Below are 20,927 nucleotides of genomic sequence, written 5' to 3'. Positions count from 1 at the left end.
GCTCCTCTGTCCATGGAATTCTCCAGGCACAAACACCGAAGTAAGTAGCCATTCCCTTCTCCACGGGGGATGGAATCTGGGTCTCCTGCATTACAGGGAGTCTCTTAGGCATCTGAGCCACCAGGCTTCCCAGTTAATGATGACTCCCGGAAAATCAGGCAGCATGAATCTCAGGGTACTCTGTGAATGTCCAACACATCCAGCGGCATCGGCTTCTGAACACAGACTCAGAGGCACTAGAGGGCAGCATTTGAGAGCAAAGCGGCTAGAAGAGCCTCCAGGCCAGCCCCTCAACAGGGCACCAAACCGCTCAGTCATGAGAGTGACCTGTGGGTTGCCGCGGTGTCCCTCTTTGGAAACCATGGTCCATTTCTCTTTCCCAGCTTCAGGCCCACACGTCAAGGGCTTTCCTGAACATTTCTTGCAGTGCTCAAGATGGAAATGATTAGCAAGCATGGAGCAGTCCCCCCATGGCAGAACCCGCATTGGGCATCTGGTGCTTGGGGCCAAGAGGCCTTTACCTAAAACCCTTGGGGCTTTTTTCAAGAGAGAACATTTGGTTTATTTTCCACAGAGGACATGACCTTTAGTACTCAGCATCGGGAGTAACCCCATCAGTGTTCCCACAGAGACACAGATGGACATTCACACCAGACAGGCAACTTGTTGTTTAGTTGCTCAGCTGTGTCCGACTCTCTTGTGACCTTGTGGACTGTATATTCCACCAGGCTTCTCTGTCCATGAGAGTTTCCAGGCAAGAATACTGGAGCAGGTTGCCATTCCCTTCTCCAGGGGATCTTCCTGATACAGGGATCGAACCCAGGTCTCCTGCACTGCAGGCAGATTCTTTACCGCTGAGCCACCGGAGACGCCCAAAGTTTTAAAGTTCACTTCCTAATCATCAGGGTTTGAATGCCTTTTAGTCTGTCCCCTGGTGTTTGGATTTTCATTTTGTTCAATGGTCTTTTCCCTTGCTTATTTTTATGTTGGGTGGTCTTTTTCTTGATTTGTGGATATAACTTTGCAGCTTATATGTATGAAGAATTATCTATTTCATTGCTGTTGTTTTAATTTTCCCCAGACTGTCAATCTGCCTCTGGACTCTATGGTATTTTTCTCATTCCACAATTTGTCAGATAAGTTACTTTTTTGTTTCTGTCTTCAGGATATCTCGGTGAAAGCCCTCCCTCTACAACTAAGAGATACAAGAGTCTCCTCCTTTCTCTTGAAATACTTCTGTCCCCTTGTGCTATGCTATGCTTAGTCACTCAGTCATGCCTGACTCTGCAACCCCATGGACTGTAGCTCACCAGGCTTCTCCGTTCATGGGATTCTCCAGGCAGGAACACTGGAGTGGGCTGCCATGCCCTCCTCCAGGGGATCTTCCAGAACCAAGGATGGAACTCAGTTCTCCCGCATTGCAGGCAGATTCTTCACCATCTGAGTCACCAGGGAAGCCCCTTACTCGTCTGCATTTGGATTTTTTTGCCCGTGTTGTATGCAGACTGTTTTCTTTCAGACGGAAAGCTAATCATATCAGCATTCCTTTGAAACCAGTCCTTTTTGCCCTGACTTGAAATCTGTCTTCTGTCAGACACACACACACTCTGAGATCTATTTCTAGACTGTCTTCTGTTCCAGGGATCCGCGTCTCTTCCTGTGTCAGGACATTTGTGCTGCTTTAGATAGGGTGCCAGGGGAGGGGGGATTTTTTTTTTTTTTTGTAAAGAAAGTGGTGCAGCATCGGGACAGGAGCAGAAACACCTGGGAGCCAGGAAGCCAGGTGGGAGCAGAGGTGATGGGCTCTCTGCCCACCCCCACCCCCAACTGTGAGGCCAGATCAGGGAGAAATAAGGATCCAGCTGCTTGTAAAATAAAGTCTTCCCTTTTATTTCAAATCAGCCCATTCCCAGGTTGGGTGCTGCAAGTGGAGAGCAGGGGCCCTAAGTCCTCTGTGGTGTGGCGGGGGCCAGAGGACACTCTCATCCCTCCAGGGATGAGGGGTGGCGGGGCTGGCTTTCTCCCCTCTCCCCACCAAGGCCCTAGGCCCAGGCCTGCCCTCCGGGCTTACTTCCAGGGCTAAGGACACGGAGAGGGGAAGGGCAGGGAGGCAGTCCTGTTTAAGGTGTCCGTGGCCAGGGCGTTGTTAGTGGTGGGAGCCCAGTGAGGCTGGATTAGTGGGGTCTTCTCCGGCAGCTGGGGAAGGAACTGCAGAGAGAGGCAAAAACAGACCAGATGCAGGTGGGAGGGAGGGAAGGAGGTGCGGTCAGGGGCTGGAGGCCAGCTTGGAAGCTGGGGTGTCAGTCTAGACACTCACCAGAGACGGAGACCAGGCTCCAGTCTGGACTGGAGAAAGGGCTCAGATTGATGACTGCCACTGCACGAAGCGCTTAGATTCCTGCCAGGGAGACATGAGCAGGGGAGGGCATGATTAGGGAACTGGCTTGGCAATGTGTGCCCTCAAACCAGGACTCCAGGCCCCCAGCCCCTCCTCCCTCAGACCCGGGGGTCCAGGCCCCCAGCCCCTCTTCCGTCAGACCAGGGGGTTCAGGCCCCCAGCCCTTCCTCCCTCAGACCCAGGGGCCTGGTACCTGAGGGTTGAAAGGGTCATCATCGTCTGTGTCCTCATAGTCGTCACTGGGGTGCAACAAGGGGCGTAGCAGAGAAGCAGGAAGGGGGACCCATGAGAGCGTGGTCCCCAGCAGTGGCTCGATAGTGCTCCCACATCCCCTCCCCCAGGACTTCAGCCCCCTCCCCTCCTGACCTGGGTGGGAAGAGGGCCCAGGCTCGGGGCAGGCTGCAGAGGACAGTGGCCAGGGCCCCAGCAGACAGGAGGGAGAAGAGAAGCAGAAAGAGCAGTCCTTCCAGGGTGTCTTCACACAGGCCACGCAGGGCTGAGCCATAATCCTGGGGCGGGAGAGACAGGAGGGGTCAGCGGGCAATACCCATGGCCCAGACCGTCCACCTGGCTGTGCCTCACTGAGAAAATCCCTCAGCCTCTCTGTGCCACAGTTCCTCCCCTGTCACAGAAAGCACTCAGCACACGATAGGTGCTGTGGTCGCTGTCGTTTATCACACCTGCAGGCATGACCCCAAGTCACGACTTCCTGTCCATCACTGAGAACCCAACACCCCACGCCCAGCTGCCGCTGCAGCTTGGCCCTTATTGGGTGCCAGACTTCTCGTCCCGGACACTTCCCACGCTGTGTGTGTGTGTGTGTGTGTGTGTGTGTGTGTGTGTGTGTGTGTTGAGGGGCGGGGGTGCATCCCTGGCCTCTGCCCACAGCACTCTCTCCGGGGGCTGAGACTCCCAAGGATGCCTCCACACAGTCCCCAGGGGCAAAAATCCCTGGCTTAGAACAACACTGAGAAGAAGGCTTTAGCAAAACAACTGGCGTAGACCTGCCCCCCTGCACGGTAACGCCTGCTCAGGAAACACTGTCTGACACGGCTGTCATCCCTAGAAACCAGCGATTCCTGAATGCCGGACTCTCAGTCATTCAGCAGGAACTGGCATGAATGACAGACGGCCTGCTAGGTGCCAGGCGCTGCTCCAAGCGCCGGGGCAACTTCGGTAACCAAGCCCCAGAAGGTCACTCAGACCACGAGGAGCTGATGAGAGGAGCTGATGAGAGCCGCGGTTTGGAAAGTAGTACCGGGCGCCCCTCCCCTCCCCGCTACAGCAGAGATGGTACAGACAGGAAGGAACCCTGCGGTGGGAGGTCCATGACCGCTCCCTGAGGAGGAGGGGGACGGGGAGGATGGGGGTGCACAGGGATGAGGCCGGAAACCAGCCAGGGCTAACCACACGGGCCCCTGGAGGTCAGGCGAGAAGCCAGGACTTTAATCCGCAGGCTGGGGCAACTGCTGGAGGCTTCTAAGCGGAGGAAGAAGATCAGATTGCGTTTAAAAGGCTCACTGGGCTGCGGGCTGCTGTGGGGAGCGGGAAGAGGCTCTGCCGCAGTCGGGAGCAGACGTGCTAGCGTGAGCTGTGCTTGGAGTCCAGAAGGACTTGCTGGAGGAAGGGTTGTTGAGGGTAGGGGCAGGAAGCCACATGGAGAGGCCTAGGTTTCCGGGTCCAGGCAGAGGGTCCCCTGGGAGCATAACTTGGGGAGGGAGACAGGGGTCACCTTGTGCAGGCCACGACAATGTAGCAGTGCCACCAACTGGTGGAAGTTTCCTTCTGTTACGTTCAGCGTCTCCTCCAAGGACAGCACAGGCTTCTGTGGTTGGAAGGGGGTTGTTATTCCAGGAACTCTCCGGGCTCCGCCCACCGCACCAGGCCCCGCCCCTCTGCCCGCCCCACGTCCTGGGCCCCGCCCACAACCGCCGAGCCGCCCCTTCCTAAGACTCCACCCACACATTCAGGCCCCGCCTCTCCGCCCGCCCCACACCCCGGGGCCCCACTCACAGCCCTCGGCCTTCCCCTTAGGCGGGCCCCGCCCACAACCGATGACCCGCCCCTTCCTAAGACTCCGCCCACCGCTCCAGGCCCCGCCCCCTTCCCCGTCTGGGAGTTGGGATGTACGGGGAGCACCCGGCCCGCCGACCTGCGCAGAAGGGAACTGGGGCACAGCTTCCCGCTCCAGGCCCTGCAGCTGGGAGTGGATGTTGGCCAGAGCTCGCTGGGACAGAGTCAGCCTCTGCGAGAAGACGGAGGGAGAGAGGAGGGCCCAGCGGTTGACCACCCCCGCCCCCTCCCCACCCCCCGCCTCCTCTCCTCCCACCCCAGGGTCCCTAGATCCAGGCCCCAGCCGCACCCTCCTCCCCCGGCTCCCTCGCCCGCAGCCCTAACCTGTTGAAAGGGGTTGGAGACGGCCTGGTTGCAGAGGAAATAGTAGTTCAGGATGTCTGAAGCGGGAGCGAAGACGGGGGAGGCCGTAAGCCCCGGGATCCTCCCCGCGGACAGGCGGTGGGGCAGGGCCACACTTTCCACCCTCCCCTCTCAGAGCCCTCCTGTGGTCCGGCTGGCCTCGCCCTCCGAGCCCCCCAGCCCTCCGAGCCCCCACTCCCTCTGCTCCAGCGGACTCCCTTCTGCTGCAGCCACAGCCCGAACGCGCTGATCTGAACACCCCACAGGGCTGCTTCTGCACCTGCCCTGACCCAACTGGGCTACCCACTTTCTCCAAGTGGCCTAGCCCGCCCCTCTCCCTGATCCCTTGTCTCAGCGTCTTTATCCCTTCCCTCTTTTCCAGCTCGCTAGGGCAGGTGCTGAGAGCTTCTGCTGGGCAGAATTGGGCAGGGCTGGCACCCCCACCCCACCGCAGGCGTAGAGGCCTGAGGATGCAGGGCGTGCACCCGGAGGTGTGATCACCTGAGCCAAGGCCGGTCTCCTCCTGGGTCAGGTTCAGGATGTAGCTGTCTGGACTGGAGCAGAAGTCACTGAGGCCCTGAGAGCAGCACAGAGGGGGCTTGGACAGACACGCCCCCACCTCACACGCCTCAGGGTCCAGACCTCCAGCCCCTCCTCCTCAGACCCGGGGGTCCAGGCCCCCAGCCCCTCCTCCCCCCTCAGACCCGGGGGCCCAGGCCCCCCACCCCTCCTCCTCAGACCTGGGGGTCCAGGCCCCCAGCCCCTTTTCCTCAGACCCGGGGGTCCAGGTCCCCAGCCCATCCTCCTCAGACCCAGGGGTCCAGGCCCCCAGCCCCTCCTCCCCCCTCAGACCCGGGGGTCCAGGCCCCCAGCCCCTCTTCCTCAGACCCGGGGGTCCAGGTCCCCAGCCCGTCCTCCTCAGACCCAGGGGTCCAGAACTCCAGAACCCTCAGCACCTAGGACACTGGCTTCAAATCGCAGAACCTGTAAGCCTGTCTCCTAAGTCTTGTCTCTCAGGATCTGAGGCCTCTGTTCCCCTCCTCCCCAGGCCTGGAAGTCAGGGGCCTTCAGCCCCTGGAGTCTTGGAGCCCAGGTGCCTGTCCCCACCCCACCCCACCCCTGGTGCTCACCACGGCTGTGGCTGCCTCCAGGCCCATGGAGCCCCAGCTCAGGACCAGAACCAGGAGACTCATCACCGTCATCCTGTAGTGGGGGAGGAGGGGTGGGATTGGAGTTCTGGGGTTCCTAATCTCCCACCTCACCGCTTCCCACCCCAGATCACATCACAGCCCTACCCTTCCCCCACCAACCTCTGGAGCCAAGAGAATAACAGTTAGGGGCAGAGCAGTGGGCAGGGAGAGGATGGGCCCGTAGGTGGTGACGTCAAACTGAACATCTGGCCCCACTGGGGGGCAGGGTCAGGGGGTTGGCAGTGAGAAGGGCCCTGTGTGGGCAGCTCCTGCCCAGGTCTGCCCCGCCTTGCCCCGGACTGTGGGACCGTGGGAGGGCGACTGCCCAGCCTGGGGCCCCAATTCCCAGCTCTGAATTCCGCAGGAGCCTGCTCCCAGCTTCACCCATTGGTCAGCCTCCAATCAGCCCAGGAGTGGTCTCAGCTCCAGGGCTGAAATCGCCTCTTGGTTTTTCTCTTTGCAGGGGGATGGATCATCATTGGAGGGTGGTCTGCTAGTGAGAAGGGTGCCTGCAGGGGGTCAAACTGAAGGCCTGGCCCCAAGTCCCAGACCGCCCACCATGTTTACCATCTCCAAACTTCAGAGGAGGGCCTGGATGGAACAGCAGGCCTGCTCACCCCAGGGGGGAGCATGGGGATGGTGGTGGGTGCCAGCGTGGACCCTCTCAGGGCCAGAGAGGATATAAGGGCTCCTCTGAGTGGGATAGGCTGGCCTGGATGGAATCTCAGCTCCAGCACTTTCTGGCTGTGCAACCCTGGGCAAGTGACCTAACCTCTCTGATCACCAGTCTCCCTTTCTGTTAAATGGGGAGACGGGAAGGACCTCTTCGTAAGGTCAACGCGAGGGTTCCAGAAGAGTATCAGGCATACAGAATGAACCTTTCAGTAAGAGTGTGGTCCTTAATTCCATGCACCACGTGACAGCCTTCTGCCCTCATCTGCCGGCCAGACAGACCTCTGAGGGCACCTCGGGTCTCGGTGTTGTCATGGCAACCAAAGGGGGCAGTGATTGCCCCCGACCTCAGCACAAGCATTATTACTGTTATTTCTTTTCTGGGACTTTGTTGCACTCCCTGTGACAAGGACAGTCTGCTGCCCCAGCCCCTCCTGGGCCGCTCTGTGTCCCTACGTGCCCGCCCACCCCAGGAACTCTCTGAGGTCTGTGGGACAAGGGAATGAAACCAGCGTGAGCCTTGGAAAGCCGGCGGCGGCCCTTCTCACAAGAGCACTGTGGGATCTCGCCCTGTGATGTTCCCCACTGTCAGGAAGGCCACCCGGACTTACACGATTACCAGCCACTTGCTCTGCCTCGCCAGGCCCAGGAGGGTGAAGAGACAGACCAGCAGCTCCAGGAGCAGCAGGAGGACGTAGGCCAGCCACCTGGGGAGGGGGCAACAGGCGTGAGGCAGAAGCAGCCAACCCAGCCTTTCGGGTGCCCAGGCTCCTGGAGTGGGACACGGCAGAAGGTGACAGCACCCCACGAGGGCCCGCCTCTGCCTGGATCTCTGTGCTCTCCCTGATGGCCAGTCTCCAGGCCTCAGCCAAGCTCATCTCTGAAACGGGTGCACAGGGGGCCGGTCACTATCGCCATTTAGAGCACAGGGCCTGAGGCAGATCACCGTAACCGCACCCGCACCAAGCCACGCACGAGCCCTGTGACTGGCACTCTCGGAGATTTGGCCTCTCGGAGCCCCAGCCCCTCCACCCCAGGCTGGAGCGTCTTAGCGGGACTTGTTCTCAGGCCTGCATCCAGCATCACAGGGCACAACCCAAGGGCTCTGCGTCTGCAGGCAGATGGGCTGGGCCACAACGCCAACCCCTCCGCTTCCTGCCCACCCACAGCTTCTGTGCCTCGGTTTCCCCTTGGTAACTCTTGGGGAGAACAGCAGCACCTACTTCCTAAGGCTGTCGTAAGGCTGAGAGAACCCATAAAGCACCAAGGAGTGTGCCGAGCATGTGGGTGCACCTAAACGTTAGCCTGAAAACGAATCAGGGAACTCTAAAGGGTACCGAAGAATTCAGTATCAGTTAATGATCGACACTCTGACTGCAGAGGACAAAGCCCGGGAAGCTACAGCACAGTGCTGGCCCATGGGAGACGCTCAATTAATAGCAGCATTCTCAAAGGTCCCCACGTGGGCAGAGTGGCAAGGGAGCCGCCACCTTCTCCGTGGCAGCCTCTGCTCGGGCCTCCGTGGGGACTGACTGTGCACTCCTTTCCCGGACCGTGGGAGGGTCAGGCTGTCTCCAGGAAGGGGAAGCTGGGCCCAGTGGCTCCAGCTGACCTCCAGGTTCCCTATGTGGCCACTGACAGCTCACGTGCTCCAGCCTCACTGGTTTCACGGGGCAGATGGCACTTCTGTCCTTACCCTCCATGAACAGCAAAATTTTCCCTCTGGGAGAACTGGCCAAGTCCCCTGAAGGACTCCCAAGTGCTAGACAGTCTCATATGCATGAATGACCACGCATGCACGCATGCACAGTCGCTCAGTCGTGTCCGACTCTTTGCGACCCCATGGACTGTAGCCCCGCAGGCTCCTCTGTGCAAAGGATTCTCCAGGCACGAATACTGGAGTGGGTTGCCATGCCCTCCTCCAGGAAATCTTCCCTACCCAGGGTTCAAACCCACATCTCCTGCGTCTCTGGCATTGCAGGTAGATTCTTGGGTGTATCCAACAGCTGAAATGGAGCTCTGGCCCCTGGACTTGGTCACAACCCAGAACTTGAATTCACTGGGACCCAGGCCTGTCTGATATCCACGGTGGGCATCCAAATTATGGGCTGCTTCAACCCGGGTCTGCCTCCCTGCTGGAGCACAGAATCTAGGACAAAAGTCTTCCCTGTCTCTCTGCCCCCATGTCTGGTTGGGCCCCAGGTGTTAGATGAACCAAAGAAATCATTCCTAGTGGACGAAACGACGAGGACTCCACCGTGTTGGCTGCTGAGATGGGTGGCTGTCTGATGTCCAAATAACTGGTTCTCTCCCCTCCTTCAAATGTTACCTTTTCCGTGTGGCCTTCCTGGAATGACCGTCCCCACACCCCCAAAACTGCCAACCTCTGTCCCCAGACTCTCCTGTTCTCATCTCCTGCCTAATTTTCTCCACCCAGGACAGGAAGAGAGGCCACCCACCTGTACTCCTCTACAAAGGACACATCCTCGGCCACCTGCAGGGGGCTCAGGGGCACCCCCTGCCAGAAGGCCAGCCCCTGGAGCTGCTGGGCCACGGTTTCCGCCTGCCGCCGGGCACCCCGGGCGGCAGCCACCAGCTCCGTGCGCTGCGTCAGCACCTCCTCCAGCGTGGTCAGCTCCGTCCTCACGGCCTCGTCCAGCCTCTCCACCATCTCCAGCACCTGGGCGCGGGGGTAGGGGTGGGGAGGCGTCTGGAGTCAGGGGAGGGTGTCCTCTGGGCAGGAGGGCAGGGGCCAGGGTGGCGGGGGTGAAGCAGGAGTGAGCAGGGCTGGCTGTCTGGGATCGGGCGCTAGGGCATCTGAGGATGCAGGAAGCGAAGGAGGGGGCCTGTGGTCTGGCATGTGTGCTTCTGTGGCTTCTTTCCGGAGTTGGAGAGGTGAGAGGGTGAGCCCCAGGGCTGAGATGAAGCCTGGCATCTTAGGACTGAGCCTGGGTCGCAAGTCTGGGTTCCGTGGCCCAGGGCTGCAACTGGACATGAACTCTAAGGTCTGAGGTCGGGCTGGGTCTCGGCCTCACGTCTGGAATCGTAGGGGTCAGAGCAAGCCTTCCTGGCTGAGTCCTGGGTCTCAGCGTTCAGGTCTCCTGCCTCGCACTTGGTCAGGGGCCAGGTCTCTGGCCCTGGATTTGCCCTGAGGGCAGGGTCTTGGTGTTTAGTGTATGAATGGTTTGGGCTGTGAATTGAAGCCCAGGGCTGGGGATGCAGTGAGTCTGGGGGTCTGGGTTTGAGTCTCTAGTCCCACATCTGGGCTGAGGTTCTGAGGGTGCCATGCATGGAGCCCTGCCTGGCTGTCAGCATTGGGTGGACAGTCTGAGATCTGCATGTTGGTTGGAACCTGACAGTCTGAACCTGGGGTCTCAGCTCTGAGTTCAGACCCTGTTTCCTGGGGGTGGGGAGGGGGGTTCTTCTGGCCAGGTGTGGGGAAGCAGTCTGGGTGTGGGTCTAGGGTCTGGCCCGTGTCTGGTCTCCTCACCAGGTGGTCAATGGCGGTGAGCGTGTGGTTGGCGTGCAGTAGTGCAGAGCTGAGCTGGGACACCCCATCGCTGGTCTCACTGTTGCCATAGAAACCGACGCCAATGCCAGCGCTAAGAGGAGGAGGGAAGGGAAATCACAAACGGTCCTGGGACCCTGGGGGCCGCCCCCCCCCCACACACCCAATCGCGGCTCCCATCCCATCCCATTGGTTCAGCCCTTCGTGGGAAAGCAAAGTCTCCAGCCTGGCCCCCACCGGTTGCCAAGGTAACCGAGAAGTCTCACTCCCCCGGCCCAGGGACGTCATTGTGATGCTAATGGTGGGTGGAGAGGTGGCGGGGAGGGGGCCCCCAGATTTAACTCGCACCTCCCCGGAGTGAACCCCTGTTGTGCTCAGCCCCAGAGTGGGGAGTTCTCACCTCTGGGGTCTGCCAGCCCCACCCGCAGCCCCTCTATTCTTTTCCCCAAACATCCAGGGTCCTCAGCGTCAGTCCCTTCAGGCTCCAGCCGTCCTCTGCCCCGCCTCCTGGGGGTTCCATGGAGCCACCACCTCCTGGGGGGTCCCGGAGCCTGGACCTCCCAGCCTTCCCCCTCCCCTGGGGACCCAAGTGTCTGGACAGCTGGGAGGGAAGCAAGGGAATGTGGGCCGATGGGCCAGAAGCAGGGCGCCCCCTCCTTCACCTCAGTTGCCAGCAGACAGAGCTCCATTGTGGGGCCTGAATACGGTCTCCAATCTCCCCCCACCCCCAACGCACTGTGGCCCTTTGCGGAGGGGAGCCAGGGCCGCACTGGGGCGGAGGAGGCCCGGACGCCCTCACGGCTCCCAGCGCCCCGCCCCCAGCCCTGGGATCGGACACCGGCCGCTACCCATTGTCCACGGTCCCACAAAGCTGCTCTTGTTCCCAGGCCGCGGGGCCGCCGGGCCGCTCCCCCGCGGGGCCTTTGTCCACCTCCCCAGTCGGAGGGCCTGAGGAGGAAGCCCTCGCCCCCGCCCACACCCCAAAGCCCCACACTGGGTGGGGGGGCTCCCTGCAGGGTGGCAGAACCATCTTTCTGGCCATGGCCCTCCCAGCCCGCCCCCAGTCCCCACTCCAGGGGCAGATCTTGAGCGCCCTGGTCTGTCCTCCTTGGTCTGTCCTGGGTGGTGGGGGTGCCTTGCTGGGAGGGGCCGCCCGCAGAGATAGCCCTGGGCACAGGGTGTCTCCTCAGGCGTCCTGTCCCTCTCCGCTCTGCTGGTGTCCCAGGAGGCGGCCCTGGGCTCCCAGGAGCTTTTGGGTCTGAATCTGCACTCTGCCACTTGGCCCAGGCGGCCTTGAGAAGTTGCCTCTCTCTGAGCCTCCCTCTTCAGAACTGGTCATGACAACTCTGAGTCAAGTGAGGTCACCGTGGGAAGGAGTCAGGCCAGCTCGGGTCTGCTCCGGGATCACAGACATCCCTCTACCATCCCTGACGGGGCCATCACTGGCTCCATGAGGGCAGGGCCCTTGTCTGGCTTGGTCAGGCTCCCCTGGTACTGTTGTAGATACTCAGGAAATAACTGCTGAATGAATGGATCAATGAGTTAATGAATGACATCACTAGTTCACATTTACAGAGCCCAGCTGGGGACCAGGCACTGAACATTTCACTCACTCACACCACAACTGGGAGGTGGGTGTGACAACAGTACCCATTCTAGAGATGTGGAAACTGAGGCCTGGAGGAGTTATATCACTCCCGCAGGTCACACAGCTATTCCACTCAGAGACAGCAACCCCAGCAGTTTGACTGCCCAGCCTTCAGCCCCTACCCCATCCTGCCAGGGAAGTCATGTCTCCTCTCCCGGCCTCAGTTTCTCCATCCATCGAATGGGAGAGCAAGTCTCCCTGCTGGGATGCCACCAGGAAGGCTGCTGATAGAGAGCTTGGGGAGCCCTGTCCCCCTGCCCGCCCACCCTGGGGCCCCATTACCAGCCGACGAGAAGAGCAGCGATGCAATTCCAGGTGACACACCCTCCCCCGGGCGGGGGGCTCTTGGCCCCGGGGGGTTCGGGGGGCCGGCAGCAACAGAAGCGGATGAGGTAGACAGCGATGAAAATGAGGCTCAGGCCCAAGCCCAGGCCTGCCAAGGCCGCCACCAGCAGCAGGGCCTGGGGAAGGAGGGGGGTGACAGGGCGTCAGAGGGGCTCTGCATGCCCTCCCCAAGTGGCTGGAGGTGCTGTGTCTGAGATCTCAGTGCAGGTGGCGGGCATCCTGGCGAGATAAGCAGCAAGCCCACCCCGTGGTTTCCAGGTCTGTGCTGGGGCTGTGCAACTTAAGGTTGGAGGGCGCTTCCAGTTGGGAGGCCCGGGTCTTGGGCTCCAGTTCCGCTCTACCCTCCAAAGGCTGTGTGACCTTCAGAGGGCCCATCCCCTCTCTGAGCCTTAGTTTCCTCCCCAGAGAAACCAGGTAGTTGGGACGAAGCCCCATCCAAGGACACGAAGAAACCTGGACCCTAGAACCGTGGGGGATCAGGGGGCTGGTGGGGGGGATGCAGCTCCTGGTGGTGTGTCTGAGGCTGGGGGTGGCAGGCTTCCTCCTCCCTCCTCCCGCTGGTCCTCCCCACTCCCTGCTTGCTCACTCTCCCCAGGGGCTGAGCTCTGCACACCCACCACAGTGAGTCTGTCACCCCGGGCCTCAGGGGGAGGGCGTGACAGCCTCCCTGACAGTGTGCCTGTGCACACAACTCAGAGATGGGGATGGGGAGGCTGAGAGTGTGAGGGCCGAGCAGGCGGGGAGGAGAGAAAGGCAGGATGGGGGAGACTCATCCAGGATGGGCGGGGGTGGGGGGAAGGAGCGACTCAGAGGAAAGAGAGAGATGGAGACGGAGACAGAACCAAAGGTGGGAGGACAGAGGTGGGGAGAGGAGCCGTGGTTGCAGCCAGAAGAGCCTTGCACAACGACGGGGCGCTCCTGTCGGAGGCAGGGTTTTCCACTGCCTTTCTGGGCTCTGCCCAGAAGCCCAGAGAGGGGCCGCGCTTTCCCTTCAGCCACACAGCACTCGGGGGCAGCAGCCACAGCACACCCAGACTTCTGGACTCACGAGTGCTGAGTCCTGGCTCTGCCTTGTCCTCACGCTGGGGTGTGTGTGCTGGGCGTGTAGGTGAGTGTGCATGTGTGTCTTTATGGGAGTGCCTGCGCCTGCAGGCGTGAGGGGGTGATCTGTATGCACTTGTGCGGTTCTGAGCACAATTCCTAGAATCCGTGAGTAGTCTCTGGTGGTGGTAGGGTGTGTGTTTGTGTGTGTGTGTGTGTGTGTGTGTGTGAAAGAGGTAGTATGTGAATGTAGGTGTCAGTGTGTGTGAACACATGAGTGTCTGAATGTGTGCCTACATGAGTGATATATGTGTGTGCATGTGTGAGTCTTGCAAGAATGTGTATCTGTATATGGGTGTGCTTGCTTGCTTGCTAAGTCACTCAGTCGTGTCCAGCTCTGTGCAACCCCATGGACTGCAGCCCGCCAGCCTCCTCTGTCCGTGGGATTCTCCAGCAAGAATCCTGGAGGGGGTTGCCCTGCCCTCCTCCGGGGGATCTTCCTGACCCAGGGATTGAGCCCATGTCTCTTATGTCTCCTGCATTACAGGCGGGTTCTTTACCACTAGCGCCACCTGGGAGGCCTGTATATAGGTGTATATGTGTGCAAATGTGAGTGTGTTTGTGTGTGAATGCATGTGTGCGAATGTGTGTCTGGCTGGGTGTGAGTGTGCCCCCCAGCGCAGTGGTGCCCAGCCCCTGATTATCTTCCCAGCTGTGTCCTCAGGGCGCTCTCCCTAGGGGGCGATGTCCCCTCCTGCCGGTGGGTCCCAGAGCTGTCACCCTGACTGTTGACAACGGGGCGCAGTGGGTCTCCCCAAGTGCCTCTGGCGGTGGCCGAGTAGGCACCGGCGTGGGCAGGTCTGCTTGGCCGTGAGCAGGTGTCCGTGGACCGGGCTGGGCAAGCCGGAGGCCGTGGGCGCGGGCCTGGCGGTGGCCGCGTGGTGGGGAGAGGGTGGCGAGAAGCGGGCGGGGAGGAGCTGCTTACCGGCTCAGTCCAGCCATGACCCAAATAGCTCAGAACACAGCACTCATCCCCGCTCCGCTTTCCTGGGACCCCCCCCCCCCCCACTCCGAGGCCTGCCAAGCCCCAGCCCCCTGTCCCGGGAGCTTCCCAGGACCATCGGAGAGGTCCAGACCTCACAGGCAGAGCCCGGGACCCACCCAAGGCTCCACCATCCTCCCTACCCCCGCCCCGCCCCCAGCTCAGCCAAGCCTTGCTCATTAATCTCAAAGTCAAGGACTTGAATTAAACTGGGTCAGGGGACCCCGTTCTTTCGCCCCGAGTGGGGCGTGACCCAGGCTGGGCCCCCTTCCCCAGGGACTCCGGTTTCCTGAAGGCTCCCACCCGGCCCCACCCTCTGGCCCCCAAAACGAACCTCGTCCCCAGCCCTCCTCCCCCGCCCCTCCCGTCCCGGGACTGGCTGGAGGTCTCCTCTCCCAGCACCTCCAAGTGGTTTTCCCAGCTCTGGCCCTAAGACCCCTCACACCCACTGCCCCATTTCAGGCTTCGATTCTTTCCCAGAAGCGCGGCAACCCCCAGCCTCTTCCCCTCCACCATGCCAGCGCCTGTCTCCTGGGTCCCGCCTGAACTGGGACATGTTTAACTGGACTGCCCCGGTCCAAGGAGGGAAGGGTCAACCTTTAGGACGCGGTGGACCCCTCTGATGACGACCCAGGAGGCCGGCTTCCCGGGCATCCTCTCTGAAACCCGGGAATCCACGGCCCCCCCCCCCCCCCCGTCCCCTCCCTCCTCTGGGACCCTGGGGCCCAGGCCCCAGCCCCTACCTTATTTAAGGAGCTAGGGGTCTGGCTCCCTGCGCCCATCCCAAGGGAACCTCCAGCTACGGGTAACCACGATCCTGCTCCCTAGGGTACCCCAAAGTCCAGGCCCGGCCCCAACCCCCAGAGAACACAGGAATCGGTCCCCAGCCCCTTCTCCCGCGGGACCCAGAAGCTTTGGAGCACCCCCCCCCCGCACCCCCCGCCACACCACAGACCCCCTGACCGCTCCCACCTGCTGGTATTCTCGTTCTTGGGGCGCGAAGGCGCTGGGCACTGGTCGGAGCTGGAAGTCGGCGCGGGGCAGCTGATGGAGCAAATGGACCCAAGCCGAGGGTCGGTAGCCCGGGGGTGCCCCCATGGCCCCCGGGGAAGGCTCCGCGGGGCCGACGCCGGGGCTGCGGGCGCCTGAGCTGCGGAGCCGGGCGCGGGCTGAGCGGGGTCTGACGGGGCTCGGGGCTCGGGGGAGCACGCGGGGGGAGGGAGGGGGTGGGGGGCGGAGATTGGGGGAGGAGGGGGGCGGCGCGGCCGGGCAGGGCCGGTGCTGCCCCTGGCGGCCGCGGAGCGCACTGCGGCAGCGCGAGCCCGGCGCCCCGCGCCCCCCTCCCTCGGGGGCCACCGCCACCTGCGGCCCGCGCTCTGCACCGCTTCGCTCCCGGAGGCGCCCGGCAGGGCTGGGCTGAACAGCGACATCCAGCAGAGGGCCGCGCGTACTGTCGTACCACCCTACAGCTCCACGATCCCTTTATCTTCAGGAAGAACCTTCCTATCTAGGTCGCCAGTATTTGCACAGCGTTTTACAAATAAGGATCAGTTACCAAGAATGGTCTGTTGCATCAGTAAAATTCCTCACTGCTATGAGCGTATTCTCACCTGTAACCCATTTGGGTGAAAATCCTTCTCCCACTCAAGTCTGTATAAGGACACAGCTTCTCTACACAAACCTCCCTATGTGAATAGACCACGCTGGAGTGCCTACCGACATGACTGTGTATAGACCACTCCGGAGTGCCTATCGTACCCTCATGTCTGTGTACAGACCACTCCAGAGTGAGTACCCACAGGTTTGTGTACAGACCACAGTGGAGTGTGTACCCACACGTCTGTGTACAGACCACTCCGGAGTGCGTACCCACATGACTGTATACAGACCATTCCAGGGTGCGTACCTGCATGACTGTGTACTGAACACTCCAGAGTGCATACCCACATGTCTGTGTACTGACCATTCCGGGGTGCGTACCTGCATGACTGTGTACAGACCACTCCAGAGTGCGTACCCACACATCTGTGTACAGACCACTCCAGAGTGTGTACCCACAGGTCTGTGTACAGACCACTCTGGAGTGTGTACCCACATGTCTGTGTACAGACCACTCTGGAGTGTGTACTCACATGTCTTTATAAGTGTAGAAGGATTCTTCCCACTTGAACAACAACCCTACTCATCTATTTGGGGACCCCTCCCATCTTTATAGGCTTTCCTGGTGGCTCAGAGGTTAAAGCATCTGCCTCCAATGTGGGAGACCTGGGTTCAATCCCTGGGTTGGGAAGATCCCCTGGAGAAGGAAATGGCAACCCACTCCAGTATTCTTGCCTGGAGAATCCCATGGACAGAGGAGCCTGGTAGGCCACAGTCCACGGGGTCACAGAGTCAGAAATGAGTGAATGACTTCACGTTCACTTTCGCATCTTTATAAGGATGCCTCCCATGTGTTAAAGATCCTCTCTAAACTGATTAATCATTACTTCCATGTGCATGAGGATCACCTTGCCCCTTGTCATTCATTTTACAGTTTATAAAGTATTTTTCCAGCCACTATGTCTGCTGAGTCTTATCAGGAATCCACCGATGTCACACTGATACAGGCGGAAGCAGGGGTGACCCGGCCACTTCAACACCACCACCCAGCCAGTCACTGCTGAAGTTAGGTTCCCAGGAAACTGTCCTAGGGGTTCCCCTACACCTTTGGAGCTGGGCTAGATTTTGCTACCTGGGGTCCCCATACCTGGCCTCTCTTGAAGTAGCGAGATGAGGTGGGCTGGGGGGGCGGAGAAAGGAGGGGGTGCTCCACCCACAGGGCCCCAATATTTTGCTGCAGATTGTTGAGAAAGGCCTGGGAGGCAGTTGCCCATCTCATGACCAGGGAGGAAAAATAACGGTGGTGGTGATGGTGGTGGCTGGGTGGGGGCGGGGGTGGTGGGGCGGTCAGGAAGGTAATGACAAGGGTGATAATTATGGGGCTGCCCCTGGGTATGATGTGATGAAGATGGTGAGGGTGAGGAGGGTGGTGATAATAGTGACTGTTGATGATGGTGATGGTGAGGGTGAGGATGAAGGTGGTGGTGATGACGGTGAGGATGGTGATCACGTTGATGAATGGGCAATCTGAGATGCCCTCTGACAGAGACTTGTTCCCCTTGACCTTCTCCGGCCGTTTTTCTCCGGGTCTGCTTCTCCTGGGGAAGACTATGGTTATTCCAGGGTGGTCCCGGAGCATTCCTAGGCTGAAAAAGCATCCCAGTACCATCTCAGACTCTACAGGCCTTGGGTGTGTGAGGATTGCCCCCCCCCCCACCGCCCCCGCCATGGGGGCAGTGCTCAGAGCATAGGTCGTTGCTACTTTGTCCCAGCCAATTCTTGCTGTGTGGGGAGCGGGACACCGCATCACCAGATGTTCCACATTTTCAAGAGACGACAGAAATGCGGATATTTTTAAAAGCAAAATCCCTCAGCTTTTAAATGTTAAAGCTAATTCAAATACAAAAAAATACTGTGTGGGCCAAATAAAACCTGTCCGTGGGTTGGAGCTGGCTGGTTTTTGTAAGCTCTGGTCTAGCCAGACGCTGAGCAGCATCGCTGTGGAAGGGGCAAGCGGAGGGAAATGGGCCTGCAAAGAGGCTGAGAAGGAGCAGTCCAGAGAGGCAGGCAGGAAGCCTGGGGAGGCAGCAATGCCACCTCCTCCAGGAAAGCCTCCTGGTCAGCCTGTCTTGATAAAAGACAAGGGCAGGTCCTGGCTAAAGAGTTTAGCCTGTGCTCCCTGTGAAACACTGGGAGACTCTTCTCTTTCATGGACTGATTGTGAGTACATATGGTTACGAGCCCATTTAGATGATACTCAAAACAGGCAGACTTAACCTTTGGGAGCAACAGCCCACCAGAACGGCGGTTGCCTCTAGAGGTGGGGACAGGGCTAGGAGGGTGGATGGGGGTTTCTGAGAATGATGCCATTGCTCTATACCTTGATAAGGTTTCGAGTTGCACAGGGTGGCTTCTCTTTTGCAGTACACTTGAGATTTGTGCAAATTTTGCATTTCACTGCAAATTCTACCCCAAGGAAAAAAAGAACCATTTAATGATATGCATGCTTAAGTATGGGGGCAAGTTCAGCGGTGTCTACAGTTTCCTTTGAAATGGATCAGCGTGCGTGTTAGTCAGTCGTGTCTGACTCTCCGCGACCGCATGGCTGCCAGGCTCCTCTGTCTGTGGGATTCTCCAGGCAAGAGTACCGGAGTGGGTTTCCATTTCCTTCTCCAGGGGATCTTCCCAACCCAGGGATCGAACCCAGGTCTCCTGCATTGCAGGCAGATTCTTTACCTTCTGAGCCACCAGGGAAGCCTGAAATGGGTCAGAAATGGATCAAAAAATAAATACGGTGGATTGACGGGGGATAGATATGTAATAAAGCAAAATATTCATGGTAGCATCTAGGTGGTGGGTATCTATCTATTCAGTGGAACATTCTTTAGTGCTTCATCTTTATTGAGATATTGTTGATATATAACACTGTGTAGGGTTCTTTGGAAACTTGTTTGTTCAGGTCCTTTGCTCATTTTATAACTTCCCTGGTGGTTCAGACAGTAAAGCGTCTGCCTACAATGCGGGAGACCCGGGTTCAATCCCTGGGTTGGGGAGATCTCCTGGAGAAGGGAATGGTAACCCACTCCAGTATTCTTTCCGCCACTCCCCTCCAAAAAAAGCAGCCCAAAAAAATATTTGGGCTTCCCTGGTGGCTCAGAGGTTAAAGCGTCTGCCTGCAATGTGGGAGACCTGGGTTCAATCTCTGGGTTGGGAAGATCCCATGGAGAAGGAAATGGCAACCCACTCCAGTACTCTTGCCTGGAGAATCCCATGGAGGGTAGATTATTTGTGTGTGTGTGTGTTGTTGTTTTTTTCCCCATTGTAACATTCTTTCAACTTTTTTGCCTATTTGAAACTTTTCATAATAAAATGTTGTGAAAAGAAAAGGACAAGGCCATAATTATGCATAGTTGCTCAGTCATGTTTGACTCTTTGTGACCCCATGGACTTTAGCCCACCAGTCTCCTCTGCCCATGGGAGTCTCCAGGCCAGAATACTGGAGTGGATTGCCATGCCTTCCTCCAGGGGACCTTCCCGACCCAGGGAGTGAACCCAGGTCTCCTGCATTGGCAGGTGAATCCATTTTAATGCTGCACCACCTGAGAAGCCCAGGATTCTAATTACAGCAACACAATAAAGTAGCATTGGATTACAACCCAAATAAGAAATAAAAGGCTGTGATTCCAGAATGATATAAATAATTGATCAAATAAAGTAATATATAGATGAGAGAGAAGGGGCAAATTCCCCACGCAGAAGAATTCCAGATAATTGATGTGGATACTCTACCCTCAAGGGTGGAGCATAACTCTCAACTCCTTAAGTGTGGGTTCAGTGAGATGACATCCTTCTAAAAAGAACAGCATGAAAGTGAGAGAAAAAGAGTAAGTTTGTAGTCGAGAAACCTGACAAGCCCTGCCTCAGCCAGGAATTCAAGGTCAGCATTAACAGTCCTGTTGATAGCACATAGCCTTGATGGGGGGTGAGGAGACTGGCATTTCACTTCCGTGGTTTTCCTCCCCCAGACCCGGACCCCAGGCTAATCATGAGAAAAGCATCCATCACATGCCAAGGGAGGGACTTCCCTGGTGGCTTGGTGGTAAAGGGTCCACCTGCCAATGCAGGAGACTGTTTGAAACTTTCCATGGACCCCTGATCCAGGAAGATCCCACTTGCTGAGGAGCAACTCAGCCCGAGTACCACAGCCACTGAGCCTGCGCTCTGGAGCTGCAACTCTGAGCCTGTGAGCTGCAACCGAAGCCACGTACCCTAGAGCCGTGCTGTGCAACAAGAGATGCCACCGCGATGAGAAGCCCACGCACTGCAAGTAAGGAGTAGCCCTCTGCCACTGGAGAACAGCCCACGCAGCAACAAAGACCCACCAACGGCCACAAATGATTCAATAAAGTTATTTTTAAAAAACCCCAAGGAGGGGGGGACATCCTACAAAACACTGGGCAGGTCCTCTTCAACGCTGTGAAGTTTATCCAAAAAAAAAGGAAAAGGGGAGAAACCACTGGAGCCCAGGGGAGCCTCGGGAGACTCGGTGACTTACATGTCACGTGGTCTCTTGGATGGGGGCCTGGAACAGAAGAAGGACATGAGGTGAAAACCGCGGAGCTCCAGGTAAAGTGTGGGCCTTGGGTAACAACCGTGCCTGAACCAAGGCTCACTCGCTGTGATGGGGGTACCATAGCCACGTCAGATCTTAGTGGCGAGGGCAACAGGGACCAGGGGTGGATAGCAACTCTCTGTACCATCCTTGCAAACTTTTCTGGAAGTGTAAAACTGTTCTAAAATAAAAAATTGACTTAAATAAAGCAATCCCCCCTTTTTTTTTAATAGAGTAAAAAAAAAAAAAAGTCTAGGCTTTGGTGCGAACAGGAAGCAGCTCCATTCCTTCTCCATCTGCCTTCACACTCCATCTGCCTGAGTCCCCTTTCCCTCCTCTGTTGCTATATGAGGAGCAGATATTCTACATTTTTCTTGCCATCTGGGGGTTTTCCACCTGTCCCAATTTCAGGGGGTCAACTGTCCAGCCTAATTTAATATCAGAATGCCCCCCTGGC

The 20,927-nt window shown here is 58.5% G+C and overlaps 1 protein-coding gene across 2 annotated transcripts; it reads right to left on the bottom strand.

Annotated features, from left to right (window-relative positions):
* Positions 1-1,801: 1,801 nt before the first annotated feature.
* On the bottom strand, positions 1,802-15,357 carry TTYH1 (tweety family member 1). 2 transcript variants are annotated; one of them, XM_055551855.1, is made up of 14 exons: positions 15,232-15,357; positions 12,114-12,292; positions 10,166-10,277; positions 9,135-9,355; positions 7,287-7,382; positions 5,944-6,016; positions 5,315-5,390; positions 4,796-4,851; positions 4,551-4,643; positions 4,131-4,223; positions 2,765-2,907; positions 2,592-2,637; positions 2,318-2,398; positions 1,803-2,208 (listed from the first exon to the last, which is right to left on the bottom strand). In XM_055551855.1, the coding sequence occupies exons 1-13, from the start codon at positions 15,355-15,357 to the stop codon at positions 2,360-2,362; spliced, it is 1,353 nt and encodes a 450-aa protein (XP_055407830.1). In that variant the 3' UTR covers positions 1,803-2,208; positions 2,318-2,359. The 2 variants fall into 2 exon arrangements, with proteins under 2 accessions (XP_055407829.1, XP_055407830.1); XM_055551854.1 differs by lacking the exon at positions 2,592-2,637 and having other exon boundaries at positions 1,802-2,208.
* Between the last annotated feature and the right edge of the window lie 5,570 nt (positions 15,358-20,927).

Source organism: Bubalus kerabau, chromosome 17 (assembly GCF_029407905.1).
Source record: "Bubalus kerabau isolate K-KA32 ecotype Philippines breed swamp buffalo chromosome 17, PCC_UOA_SB_1v2, whole genome shotgun sequence".
Classification (NCBI taxonomy): domain Eukaryota; kingdom Metazoa; phylum Chordata; class Mammalia; order Artiodactyla; family Bovidae; genus Bubalus; species Bubalus kerabau.
The sequence above is the reverse complement of the archived record's forward strand: the minus strand, read 5'-3'. Positions and strand labels throughout refer to the sequence as shown.